This window comes from Mesoplodon bidens (genome assembly GCF_964165515.1).
Source record: "Mesoplodon bidens genome assembly, chromosome: 6".
NCBI classification, from domain to species: domain Eukaryota; kingdom Metazoa; phylum Chordata; class Mammalia; order Artiodactyla; family Ziphiidae; genus Mesoplodon; species Mesoplodon bidens.
This window is the reverse complement of record NC_138162.1, coordinates 5095675-5109486: the sequence shown is the minus strand read 5'-3', so window position 1 is coordinate 5109486 and position 13812 is coordinate 5095675. Positions and strand designations below refer to the sequence as shown.

The window sequence follows — 13812 nt, the reverse complement described above, 5'->3', positions numbered from 1 at the left end:
AAATAAAGCGTTTACTGCAGGTGCAAAGCAAGGAGTCCAGGGCAGCTAGTGCTTAAAAGGCCCAAACTCTCCAATGGCTTTCAGGGAAGCTTTTTAAAGACAGGGTGAGGGAGGGGGGCTGTGGGGTGTGTGATCAGCTGGTGGACATTCTTCTGATGGGTTAGTGGTGAGGTCATCAGGAGTCAACAGCGTCAGCCTTCTGGTTCCAACCGGTCTGGGGTCTACGTGCTTGTGGGCAGCATGCAGTTAACTTCTTCCACCTGGTCAGGGTTTCAGTATCTGCAAAACAGCTCAAAGGACATGGCTCAGAATATTAACTGTAGCCCCTGAAGAGGAACTAAAGGTCCTTGACTTTGTTTAATGGCTAAACTATTATTTTGTTTTGCTTGACTGTTTTCCTTTCTGCATTTTCTCACTTCTTTGATTAAATTTGCTCTTTGGAACTTGGGGAAGGCCTAGGAAGCTAACGTTTTTCTACAGCCAAGACGCAGGTGGAGGACATGACGGGGTTAGGGTGTGTGTGGGGGGGTCTTCTTTGGGAAGGCCCCGTAGGGTCCTGCTCGGTTACAAAACTGGTTTTGTCTGCTCAGGCAACTTTCAAGGCTGGTCTTCGTTTGTTTTTTACTTTAATTAACCCATTTTCCTGATGGGGAAATTGAGGAGCGGAGAGATTACATGGCTCGCCCAAGGCTTGCGGCTGCAAAAGGACCTCCAGTCAAGATGGCTGAGCTAGCGTGTTTGCGCAGATACACGCTCCAGACACGGAGGAGTGCATCATCATCCCGTTCCAAGACAAGAAAGGTAAATACGGTATCCAGGCCCTTGAGAGAAGAAGCTCCTCGTTGCCGTGTGCCCATAAAGGAGCCGGGAGCAGACTGTGCCTTGGGGGGCGGGAGTCAAAGCCACAGCCCCACGCACAGCAGCAGGGTTCTGGAACTGGCCCTCTGCATTCCGCGGGAGCCTGAAAGGGTCCGTGCTTTTGTGAAACAAGCAAACTGCTACCCCAATGGCTCTGAGTAGAGTCCTCTCCCAGAAAGTGGAACGCTGGGCCTGACAGCACGTGGGCCACCTACATGGTGCAGAAACCCCAAGCGGAGAAATAAAAGATGGTCCACAGCCAGTGACTTCCTTAGAAGCCACCATAGAAGCCACCTGCCTCATACCCCAGGGCACACATGCGGTACACACAGGGTGCCTTTAGAAGTTAACACCTGCTGACCATGAAATCATGATGCTGCTGAAGCCCACGAGGAAACCCCCCTACTGTGCAGCAGTCAGCAGGTGTGGCAAATGGGCTGAATCGCATCTAAGAAACTACAGTGATTTGAAAGATTTAAAACCAGGTCTATAAAAGTGTTTGAAAACATGGCAACTAAATGCAACACATAATCCTGGACTGGATTCTGTCCTGGCAAAAAATGCACTGGAAAAGGCATTGTTGGCTCATTTGTCCCATTCTTGCAACTTGTCTCTGAGCTTGAAATTATTTTCCAAGAAAAAGTTTTAAAAACCATTTGAAGAGGAAAGCACATGGAATAGAGTGCATCGCCACAGAAAAGACATTATGAAAAACATGCAGATTTTAAAAGGACCAAATGAAAATTTTAACTGAAAAGTAAAGACATCAAGATGCTTTGCAGAGCCCCCCCACAGCTGTGGCTTGTCTGAGGTTTTCTCTCATGTGATTGAATTTATGGATTCTTGGAAGGGATATACAACATCAGAGCTTCAAAATACCTGCATCACCTCTGTTTCCTCATGGTTACTTTTCCCATTTGTTTATTTGTCTCCCATCTAAGGTGGATGATCCCTGTCCCTGTTGATATTTTAGAGCAGGGGACTCGAAAAATGGTTAGAAGTTCTGAGTGTGTGGGTGAGGTTTGTTTGCCTGGGTACATTCATTGAGGAAACCCTGATATTTCTATATGTCTGTTGGTCTTTTCTCTGGGGCTGGTCATAATCCCAGGAGAGAATTCTTCCAGTCTTCTGCCACAAGGATGAAGTCCTGACTGCTGGCTTTCTGTGGGCACAGGAAATGAGCACCACAGCAATTGTTTTAGAACTGAGACCAGCAAAATATTCTTTTCAGGGAGGAGTATTTTGTCACTGACATTGTTTAGAATTACTGTCCCATGGTGATTAAAAGCAGAGCAGCTTTTAGCCAGTTTTATTATTGTCTTCAAACAATACACCCCCTTGTTGCCTGCACCCACCCAGGGTGGCCCCCTTCCACGCTGCTGCCGTGGTGTGTAACATCCTCCTCCTCCTCGGGCTAAGCTCTGGGTTGTTTTACTCTCTCTGGGTCAGCTTGCTCTTCATCACCAAAGCCAGCTCCCTGCATTAAATATCCCATTTCTTTTAAATACTCCAGGTGGTTTCTGCTTTCCCAGTTGGATCCTGATTGCCCTAGAATCAAGTCCTGCTTTCTTGTCTGGAGACTCTCATGGTGGGTTGTTTGCCTGTGCGTTTTGCCTTTGGGGGTTGTGCACTTATGTTTAGGGCGCTTTTTCTGTGGGAATCTTGTTATCTTGGATGGGGGTTGTCCCACCAGAGTATTTTTGCTTGGGAGAAATCCCAGTGCTCTTTTCTGGAGCCCCTTTTTTTTCTTAATGTCAATTTTTAAAGTCGGGGTTTCTGGACCACAACAACGGGCTGAACTTGAACCCCAGACCCATGTGAGGAATAGTGGTCCCTGGGGATCTCCCTTACTATGTTGGGAGCTCAGCTATAAATTTAAATTGCCGTCTGGCTTGCCTATGTAGTCTAGCATTTCTCGGTGTTTGGAGTGAGACCTGCTTTGAGTTCTCCAGTCTGGTAAGTTTCAGGGAGTAGAAGTCTCACACGTTGTTTTAAAACCCAGGAGATTTCATATGACAATCTGTATTTCTGGCTTGTCTTGCTGGGCAAAATAAAAGGGAGGATTCGGCAACTCGGATCCCCAAGGCCTTTTCTGGCCACAAATGCATCCAGCCGAGGTCTCCGGCTTGCCCCAGTCTCCCCCTGCCCTTTCCCAGCTGGGCCTGGGCTGCTCCCCTCTTCCCACCCGCCTCCAACTCGGCTTCCTCCCCGGGGGGCCGCCGGGCGCGGGTCCTGCCGAGGCGGCCAGGCTGGTGGGCGCCCGCAGGTTCGGGCCCCAGCGCCGGGGCGCGCGTGGAGCCGCCTGTTGACACAGCCGCAGGCAATCTAGGCGGTCAATGATTAACCGGCCGCGCTGCCGGCACCAGGAAACCCGAGCCGCCCGCGAAAGCGGAGCCGGGCCCGACGGCGGCGGCGGGAGGCGCCGGACGCGGGAGGCGTGCAGCCCAGCTGGTCTCGCCATGGACGCAGGTAAGGGCGGCGGGTCCGGTGCGCGCTCCCGGGGGTCCCGTCTCCCGGGAAAGGCGAGGGCGACCCCGCCCCGGGCCCCGAGGCTGGCCTGCCCTGGGACGCCTCTCCCTCCCACCCGGAACTGAGGGGCTCCGGAGGCCGCTGCGGGGAGTTCGGGCACCTTGGCCGCAGCCCCCTCCGCCGGGGAGGGGCAGCCCTCGGGCGGGCAGCAGGTGCCCGGCTGTGGCGATGTGGGGGGCACGTTTCCCTCCCTCCCCCACGCCCCGTTCTTCCTCTAATGACTGTTCACCGGACAAAGGTGGTGAACGGGCTAGGCTGCAGTCCTTGGAGCGGGGAAGGGGGCCACCCTGGCAAGGGGGGCAGAAACAGGGTCAGGGAGGGAGAGAGAGCTGGGAAGAGACGGCAGGAGACCCCGCAGACTGAATCGGGGACCGAGAGAGGCGGGGCGGGGGCCGGGGGCGTGCTAGGTAGCTGGGCAGACGGGGTGCGGGGCGGCTCAGCCCGGCAACTCCGGCGGCCCGCGGCGCAGCCAGCCCTGGGCGGGGCGGGGGGGCGGTGAACTGAGACCCCGGCCTTGCCCTCGGGAGTCCCAGGCTGGCCGGGCAGGGGGTGGTGGTGACGGCGGCGGGACCCGGCGCGGCAGGCTGTGCGGAGTCCGCCTGACCCACCGCCCCCGCGAACCTGGGGCGGGGCGCACCTAGATTTCGTCTGCAAGGGGCTCCCGAGGGTTTGCTGCTGCGAATGGGGACCGGCCCCGCCTGACTTCATCTGCCGCCAGCACCCCGGGCCCTCGAGCACCTCCCACCAAACTCCCGGCCCCCCTTTCCGGCTGGAATGTCCCGCCGAGGCTCGGGTGTCGAGAACCCGAGAACCCGAGGCCACGGCCGGGCAGCGCCGCCAGCAAATTTATTTATTCTGCAGCCCTATCTCCGCGTCATCAGGCCAGGTATTTACCCAGGCGGCCCGGGTAGCTGCGGTTTTTGTTATGATAACTGGGGCAGGGGCTCGGCGTCTCCCCGGGGCACTCCCGTGCCCTCATCCGAGGGAGCGCCTCCTAGGCTCAGGTTACCTGCTGGGAGCCTCAGTTCTCTCACCTGTGAAACAGGATAATAAGACACACCTGAGGCTGACCTGAGCTACTGTAAGGAAACTCTCAGAACAGAGCCTGAGCATGTGTCCACTGTTACTATTTTTATTGTCTTATTTTAATTAATTAATTTTATTTTTGGCTGCCTTGGGTCTTTGTTGCTGCCCGCGGGCTTTCGCTAGAGCGGGGGCTACTCTTCGTTGCGTTGCGCAGGCTTCTCATTGCGGTAGCTCCTCGTGCTGCGGAGCACGGGCTCTAGGCGCGCGGGCTTCAGTAGTTGTGGCGCACGGGCTTAGTTGCTCCACGGCATGTGGGATCTTCCCGGACCAGGGCTCGAACCCGTGTCCCCTGCATTGGCAGGCGGATTCTTAACCACCGCGCCACCAGGGAAGTCCCTGTTATTATTTTTAAATGATCGTTACTATTATTGTCCTGATTTACAGATGAGGAAAGGGAGACATGGAGAGTTTGTCTCTAAGGTCGCAGAGCCAGGGTCCACAGGGTGGCAAAGCTGGCTCAGGGTTAATGCAGATGTCATGTCTGTTCCTCAGGGCCTGGCACCCGATAAATACTTAAAAATGGTAGCTGCAGTTCCAAGCACTGTCACTGCTATTCACTTGGACATCTTAGTGGCAAAGCTTCCTCCACTTAGCAGCCCCACAGGCACCTGACCCTGCTGAAATCATGGTATTTTTGTGGGGTTTGTGTAGAGAATTCTTTTTTTTTTTTAAAGTATAGTTTATTTGAAGGATAGTTGGTTTCCAGTGTTGTGTTAGTTTCAGGTGTACAGCAAAGTGATTCAGTTATGTATACTTTTTCAGATTCTTTTCCATTATAGGTTATTATAAGATATTGAATATAGTTCCCTGTACTATACAGTAGGTCCTTGTTGTCTATCTATTTTATATATAGTAGTTTGTAGCTGTTAATCCCAAGCTCCTAATTTATTCCCCATCCCATTCCCCTTTGGTAACCATAAATTTGTTTTCTATGTCTGTGAGTCTGTTACCGTCTTGTAAATAAGTTCATTTGTATCAGTTTTTTAGATTCCACCTATAAGTGATATCATATGATATTTGTCTTTCTCTGTCTGACTGACCTCACTTAGTGTGATCATCTCTCGGTCTGTCCAGAATTGTATTTCTGAGCCTAGAACACTAGTCCACAGGAGTTGCCCAGTGGAAACATGTGGGATTGAATGGCTGGCGGCTGGGTGCCTCTGCCTAGCTGCATATTCAGAGGGTGGTTTGGGGGCTTTGTGTACCAAGGGTGGTGGATCTTGGCTGAGAGCTTCCTAAGTAGGTCAGCCAGTGGCCCCTGGGCTTAGAGGAAGGCCCTCTAGCGTAGACAGCAAACACAACTTCTCATTTTCCCCACAATGTTCCTTTTGTTCTTGCTGCCTTATTTGAAAACTCCAGCCCTTGGCTGGGTCGGTGAGGTTGGGAGCTGCCCTGGTGTCTCCCGCAGGGATATTTAGGCCACACCCACCCTCCAATAGATCAGCAACCCTGAAGCCCCCCACGGAGGTCCTCTTGGAAGAGCCCAGCTCTCTGGATCAAACTCAGAAGTCACAAACCTTGCTGACGTTACGTGTGATCTCATTTCTCATTGGCTTTGATTTCCCCCACTTCTTACCGATTCCCCAACTGGCTGGAACACCCTTCCAGTTTCTCATCTCCCAGCCGCTTCCTAACCTCAGATAACGGTAGCCGGGGTTAGTGGAGCGCCCAAGCACTGTACATGCATACACTCATTTCCTCCCCACAATAACCCCGAGAAGTGGTGACGTCCCCATTTTAAGGATGAGGAGACTGAGAAGGCACAGGGAAAGGAAGCAGCCCGGGCACGCTGGCCCCTGAGCTCCAGCTCCTGATCATGACCCAGAACCTCAGCCCAGGGACTTCCCTGGCGGTCCAGTGGTTAGGACTTGGTGCTTTCACTGCTGGGGCCCCGGGTTCAATCCCTGGTCGGGGAACTAAGATCCTGCATGCCGCGTGGCATGGCCAAAAAAAAAAAAAAAAAAAGCACCTCATCCCATATCCACCAGCCCAGCTCTGCCCTGGGCACTGAGCGGGGAGAGAAGAGAGATCTGATCTGCCCTGTTGCTCTTGTCAGCTCCCTTCCCCTCCTCCCCCCGGATGCTGCCAGGCCCGGTGCACCGCTTCCGTACTGCCCCAGTCCGTCCGCTTGTCCATAGCCCTCTGGCTCTGGCCACTGCTGTGTCTCCCTTTATTCTGCCTCTGCCTCCCCTCCTCACTTCCAGTGCTCCCAAAGGAAACCTTCTGTGTCAGTTATCAGTTGGCTTTTTTTGGCGGAACAAACCAGCCCCAAACCGAGTGGCCTAAAACAACAGACATTTATTATTTCTCATGATTTTACAGGTCGGGGCGAGCTCACTGGGGCTGGGTGGTCTGGGGATTGGTAAGCCATTGGTTGGGAGCCCCCATTCTCCTTGGAGCTGATCCAGCGGGCTCCCTCACGGCAGTGACAGAAGGATTCCCAGAGGTGGGAGAGAGCAAGCCCCGGTGTGCAAGTGTTTTCAAATATTTTTTCTTGGGCTTCCCTGGTGGCACAGTGGTTGAGAGTCCGCCTGCCGATGCAGGGGACACGGGTTCGTGCCCCGGTCCAGGAAGATCCCACATGCCGCGGAGCAGCTGGGCCCGTGAGCCATGGCCGCTGAGCCTGCGTGTCCGGAGCCTGTGCTCCGCAACGGGAGAGGCCACAACAGTGAGAGGCCCGTGTACCACACACACACAAAAAAAAAAAAAAAAAAAAAAATTTCTTTAGATAATGTTTTAACTTTATTTGGGGTACAATTTAAAATGTACACTTTGATCAGTTTTGATGTATTACGCATCTGTCGAGCTATCACTACATCAAAGTAAGACTCTTCATCACCCCCAAAAGCTTCCTTGTAGTATCCTTGGTAATCCCTCCCTGCAACTATGGAATGGCTTCCTGTCCATCTAAGAAGGCGTGTTCTAGGATTTTATATACATGAAATCATACAGCCTGGACTCTTTTTGACTGGCTACTTTTCCTCAGTCTAATGATTTAGTGATCCATCCATGTGGGCTGCTGTGTGTATCCACAGTTCATTCCTTTTTACTGCTGAGTACTTGCGACTGTTAAACAAATTATAGATGGTCCCCAACTGACGATGGTTCAACTTCTGCTTTTTTGACTTTACGATGGTGCGAAGGTGATGTGCATTCGGTAGAAACCATATTTTCTGTTTTGACTTTTGATTTTTCCTGCACTGGTGACATGCAGTGACACGATGCTGGGCAGTGGCGGGGCCTCTTCTCCCGGTCAGCCACGGGATCACGAGGGTAAACAACTGATACATTGTGTACCCATTCAGTCCTTCTATTTTTCATTTTCAGTACAGTGTTCAAAAAATGACATGGGGTACTCAACACTAGCTTCTCATTGCGGTGGCTTCTCTTGTTGCGGAGCTCAGGCTCTAGGCGTCTGGGCTTCATTAGTTGTGGCACGAGGGCTCAGCAGTTGTGGCTTGTGGGCTCTAGAGTGCAGGCTCAGTAGTTGTGCACGGGCTTAGTTGCTCCACGGCGTGTGGGATCTTCCCGGACCAGGGCTCGAACCGGTGTCCCCTGCATTGGCAGGCGGATTCTTAACCACTGTGCCACGAGGAAAGCCCGATATTTTCAACTTTTTTTTTTTTTTTTTTTTTTTGTGGTACGCGGGCCTCTCACTGCTGTGGCCTCTCCCGTTGCGGAGCACAGGCTCCGGACGCGCAGGCCCAGCGGCCATGGCTCACGGGCCCAGCCGCACCCCGGCATGTGGCATCTTCCCAGACCGGGGCACGAACCCATGTCCCATGCATCGGCAGGCAGACTCTCAACCACTGCGCCACCAGGGAAGCCCTTTTCTTTTTCTTTTCTTTTTTTTTTTTTTGAAAGCCCGATAGTTTCAACTTTTGATGGGTTTCTCAGGAGGTAACCCCATCGTGAGTTGAGGAAGATCTGTACCCTCAACACTTAGGTTTTAAACAGCCCCCATTTATTACTGCACAGCCTGGTGCGGCTGGGCTGGGTGCCTGTGGCTTGAGTTTCTCCTGAAGTTGTAGCCAAGCCATCAGCCGGGGTGCAGTCACCTCGAGACTCAGCAGAGGCTGAAGGGCTGCCTGCAAACGCACTCACCTGGCTGTTGGCAGGTTTCCGTGCCTCCTGGGTTGTTGGCTGTGGCCTCAGTGTCCTGTTGCGTCACGTGGGCCCCTCCCACCATGGTTCACTTCCTCCTGGAGTTGCCAGAGACAAAGAGAGAGCAACTGACAAGGAGCCATGATCTTTTAAAAACCCAATCTTGGGACTTCCCTGGTGATGCAGTGGGTAAGCCTCCACACTCCCAACGCAGGGGGCCTGGGTTCGATCCCTGATCGGGAAAGTAGATCCTGCACGTGGCAACTGAGACCCGGCAAAGCCAAAATAAATAAATAAACGAATAAATAAATAAAATATTTTTTTAAAAAAAGCACCTAATCTCAGAAGTGACCCCATACCTGCTGCCATAGTCTCTCCATTAGAAGTCATGCAGGGAATTCCCTGGGGGTCCAGTGTGAGGACTCTGCGCTCTCACTGCCGAGGGTGTGGGTTTGGTCCCTGGTCGGGGAGCTGAGATCCCACAAGCCGAGCAACATGGCCAAAAAGAGAAAAGTCACGCAGTAAAAAAGTCATGCAGTCCGGGACACTCAAGAGGAGAGAATTACATGTCAGGAGGCAGGGATCATAGAGCTGCCTCTGCAGACGTATTCCAGTGTGTGGATACAGCACAGTTGCTTTATCCATTCATCTGGTTGTGGACTTTTTGGGTTGTTTCCAGTTTGGGTCTCCTGCAAACAGAGTTTCTATACAAATTTGTGTGGTTATATATATTTATTTCCTTTGAGTAAATACCTAGGAGTGGAATAGCTGAATCTTATGGTATATGTATGTTTAACTTCTTAAGAAATTGTCAAACTGTTTCCCAGTTTGTTACTGTTTTATTTCCCTACTTGCTGTGTTTGTTTCCTGCTTCCATTGATTTACATACTTACCGAAGCTTGCTAAGGTTAGGTTGGTTGGTTTTGTTTTTAATTTTAGCCGTTCTAATGGATGTGTAGTGATATCTCGTTTTCATTGGCATTTCTCATTTTGATGGCATTTCTGATGACTAAAGACATGGAGCATCTTTTTATGTGCTTATTGGCCATTTGAGTGTCTACTTTGATGAAGCAGACAAATATTTCGTCCACTTTCTTATTGGGATATTTGACTTATTGAGTTTAAGAGTTCTTATACAGTGTTGATACAACTCCTTTGTCTGATATATGTGTTATATTTTCTCGCACTCTGTGATGTGACTTTGTATTTCTTAGTGATGTCTTTTGAAGAAAGTTTTTTATTTTGAAGTCCAATATATGCATTTTTTTCTCTTATGGATCATGCTTTTGGTGTCATACATAGTATTTATTTATCTAGTCTAAGGCTAAAAGATATTCTCCTATATTTTTTCCAGAAGTTTTATAGTTTTAGGTGTTACATTTGGGTTTGTGATGTATTTTACTTAATTTCTGTGTATGCTGTGAGGAAAGAGTCAATGTTCACTTTTTTCCCACAAAGATAGCCAGTTGCTCTTACACCAATTATTAAAAAGACTTTCCTTTCCCCACTTGGCAAAAATCAACTGACCAAACAGATATGTACGTCTGTTTTGATACTCTACTATGTTAGTGCTACATTGATGTATGTCTATCATTTCATTAATATGAACTGTCTCGTTTATTGTAGATTTAGAGTAAGCCTTGAAATCAGGTAAAGTCCTCCGATTTTGTTTTGTTGTTTTAAAGAATGTCCTTTTTATTTATTTTATATTTTTAAAAGCCAAGCATTTATTTTAATAAGCATGCATGGTTATTTTTTTTTAAAGATTTTTTTGATGTGGACCATTTTTTAAAATGAATTAATTAATATTTATTTTTGGCTGTGTTGGGTCTTCGTTTCTGTGCAAGGGCTTTCTCCAATTGCGGCGAGCGGGCGCCACTCTTTATCGCGGTGCGTGGGCCTCTTCCGTTGCGGAGCACAGGCTCCAGATGCGCAAGCCCAGTAGTTGTGGCTCACGGGCTTAGTTGCTTCGCGGCATGTGGGATCTTCCCAGACCAGGGCTCGAATCCGTGTCCCCTGCATTGGCAAGAAGATTCTTAACCACTGCGCCACCTGGGAAGCCCCATGGTTAGCATTTTTAAAGTGAATTTAGTGCTTTACAACAGCTAGAAAACTTTCTGTTTAGACAGAAAACTTTCCTCACCTTCTTTACAGTTATTTCAAAAGGATTACATGAATTTATTATACTCTGTCCTGTGTTTCATCCTCTTATATTACGATAATGCTGATATTTTATGCTAATTCTTACTGAACTTCGATAATCTACATCATATTTGAAAGGTTAGAATTATACCTTCTGGAAATCTTCAAATAGTTACAATCACTGAGAACATTTAGTCTATTCTCACATGTCCATTTTAAGAAGAATTTTAAGGAAAAAAATGTCTTCCCCACTCATCCCTCCATTCCTGACACCATCATATATATCATATTTTTTCACCTGCTTGGAATCGAGAATTACGTGGTCAGCCCCAAATCCTTCCTACCTAAAATGCTCTTTCATCCTTTAAAGAGTTTTTTGTTTATTTTTTTAAACCTTAATTTTTTTTGGCCGCGCTGTGAAGCTTGTGGAATCTTAGTTTCCCAACCAGGGGTCAAATCCGTGTCCTTGGCAGGGAACTCCCCAGATATTTTTTCCTTGTGATGAGAACTCCCAGGATCCACTCTCTTAACAACTTTCATACATAACATTCAGCAGTGTTAATGTATCACGTTGTACATTACATCCCTAGTACCCATCTTATAACTGGAAATATTTTTATAATTATAATTTTATCTCATAACTGGAAATTTGTACTTTAAAAATTTTTTTTGCCTGTGCGGCTTGTGGGATCTTAGTTCCCCAACGAGGGCTTCCCTGGTGGCGTGGTAGTTGAGAGTCCGCCTGCCGATGCAGGGGACACGGGTTCCTGCCCCGGTCCGGGAAGATCCCACATGCCGCGGAGTGGCTGGGCCCGTGAGCCATGGCCACTGAGCCTGCGTGTCCAGAGCCTGTACTCTGCAGCGGGAGAGGCCACAACAGTGAGAGGCCCGCGTACTGCAAAAAAACAAACAAAAAAAGTAAACCTCTTAGTTCCCCAACGAGGGATCCAACCCGTGCCCTTGGCAGTGAAAGCACGGAGTCCTAACCATTGGACTGTCAGGGAATTCCCTGTTTTTAAAATTTTTAAGCCCTTAAAAAAAATTGAAGTATAGTTAAATTACAATGTGTTAGTTTCAAGTGTACAGAAAAGTGATATATATATATACCCTTTTTCAGATTCTTTTCAATTATAGGTTATTACAAGATATTGAATATAGTTCCCTGTGCTGTACAGTAGGATCTTGTTGTTTATCTCTTTTATATATAGTATTATAGTTTGCATCTGCTAATCCCAAACTCCTTATTTATCCCTCCCTCCCCCCTTTCCCCTTTGGTAACCATAAGTTTGTTTTTTACGTATGTGTCTGTTTCTGTTTTGTAAATAGGTTCCTTTGTATAATATTTTAGATTCTGCATATAAGAAATATCATCTGATGTTTGTCTTTCTCTGTCTGACTTACTTCACTTAGTATGATCATCTCTAGGTCCATACATGTTGCAGCAAATGGCATTATTTCATTCTGTCTCTCTTTTTTTTTTGGCTGAGTAGTATTCCATTCTGTGTGTGTGTGTGTGTGTGTGTGTATTACGCATACATACATATATATACACATATATACACACACACACATATATATATATACACTACATCTTCTTTAACACTGGCTTTTTTTTTTTCTTTTTTGGCTGCGTTGGATCTCTGTTGCTGCGCGTGGGCTTTCCCTAGTTGGGGCGAGCGGGGGCTACTCCTCGTTTCAGTGCGTGGGCTTCTCATTGCAGTGCTTTCTCTTGCTGCGGAGCATGGGCTCTAGGCGCCAAGGCTTTGCCTATTTTATCTGATATTAAAAGAGCCACTCCAGCCTTTTTTGCTTACTGTTTATTTGGCATATCTTTTCCCACCCATTTACCTTCAGCTCTCTGCGTCTTTATATTTAAAGTTTATCTATTGTAGGTTGCTTGTAAGTCTTGGTTTTTATTCATTATGTCAATCTCTGCATTTTAACTGGAAAGTTTAAACCATCAACTTTTAAAGTAATTATTGATATGGTTGCATTTAAGTATATAATTTTATTACTGTTTTCTCTTTGCCTCTGTTTTGTTCCTCTGGTTTCCACCTCTTCCACTCCCGTGCTGTGCCCCACTCCCTACCTTTTTTGGGTATGACTTAAATATTTTTTAGTATTCCATTTTGTCTCTTGCTGTTTTGGCTACATAGCTTCATGTTATTTTTTTAGTGGTTGTTCTAGGGGTTAAAATACATACCTAACTTTTCATAGTCTACTTAGAGTTAGTATTGTATCACTTCCAGTAAAATGTAGAACCTTGTAACCTTAGAGGTCTCTTTACCCTCATGCCCATCCATTTATAAGCTTAATAAGTGTTATAGTTTTCATGTGTAATACATCTGTACACATTGCAAATGCATCATGAAGTGTTATAATTTTGGCCTTCAACCGCCATATATTAGAGGATTTAAGAGGAAAAAATTATCTTTTATATTTACCCCAATAATTATACATCTGTGGTTCTTCCTTTATTTCTGAAGTTTCAAGTTTACCTCTGGTATTATTTCTTTTCAGCCCAAAGAACTTCTTTTAGCCTTTCTGTTAACAGAAGTTCTCTGGCAAGGAATTCTCTTAGTTTTCTTTCATCTGGGAATGACTTTATTTTTCCTGTGGTAGGCAGAGCTCTAACAGTGACGCCCAGGTTTCCCTTCCCTAGTTATTCAATCAAACACTAGTATAGGTACTGCTGTGAAGGCATTTTACAGATGGAATTAAAGTCTCAAGTCAGTTGATCTTCAAATACAGAGTTTTCCTGGGTGGGCCTGACCTAATCAGGTGACCCCTTTAAAAGCAGAAATATCACTCTACCTGGTAGTAGAAGGGAAGACAGGGAATTTTGAAGCATGAGAGGGATCTGATGTGCATCCCTGGTATTAAAGGTCAAAATAGTCACATGGGAAGGACGGTGAGCAGCCTCTGGGAGCAGAGAACCTCAGACCCACAGAACTGGAATTTGCCAACAACCTGAATGAACTTGCATATAGATTCTTCCTTAGAGCTCCAGGTAAGAGCCCATTCCAACTGACACCTTGATGTTGGCCTGGTAAGACTCTGAGTTGAGTAAGCCTGGACTTCTGACTTACAGAA

General features: G+C 47.8%; 1 protein-coding gene across 3 annotated transcripts in view; it reads left to right on the top strand.

Annotated features, from left to right (window-relative positions):
* The first annotated feature begins 2920 nt into the window (after window positions 1-2920).
* Window positions 2921-13812, top strand: part of PRRT1B (proline rich transmembrane protein 1B) — a 35589-nt gene continuing 24697 nt past the window's right edge. Inside the window, exons 1-2 of one of the 3 annotated variants that reach the window (XM_081238083.1) lie at window positions 3459-3625; window positions 4249-4273. In XM_081238083.1, the coding sequence (XP_081094209.1) occupies window positions 3605-3625; window positions 4249-4273 (46 nt within the window). In that variant the 5' untranslated portion in view covers window positions 3459-3604. Of the gene's footprint in view, window positions 3328-3458; window positions 3626-3932; window positions 4274-13812 lie in introns of those variants that run through there. The other 2 variants (XM_081238081.1, XM_081238082.1) reach the window with 2 other exon arrangements.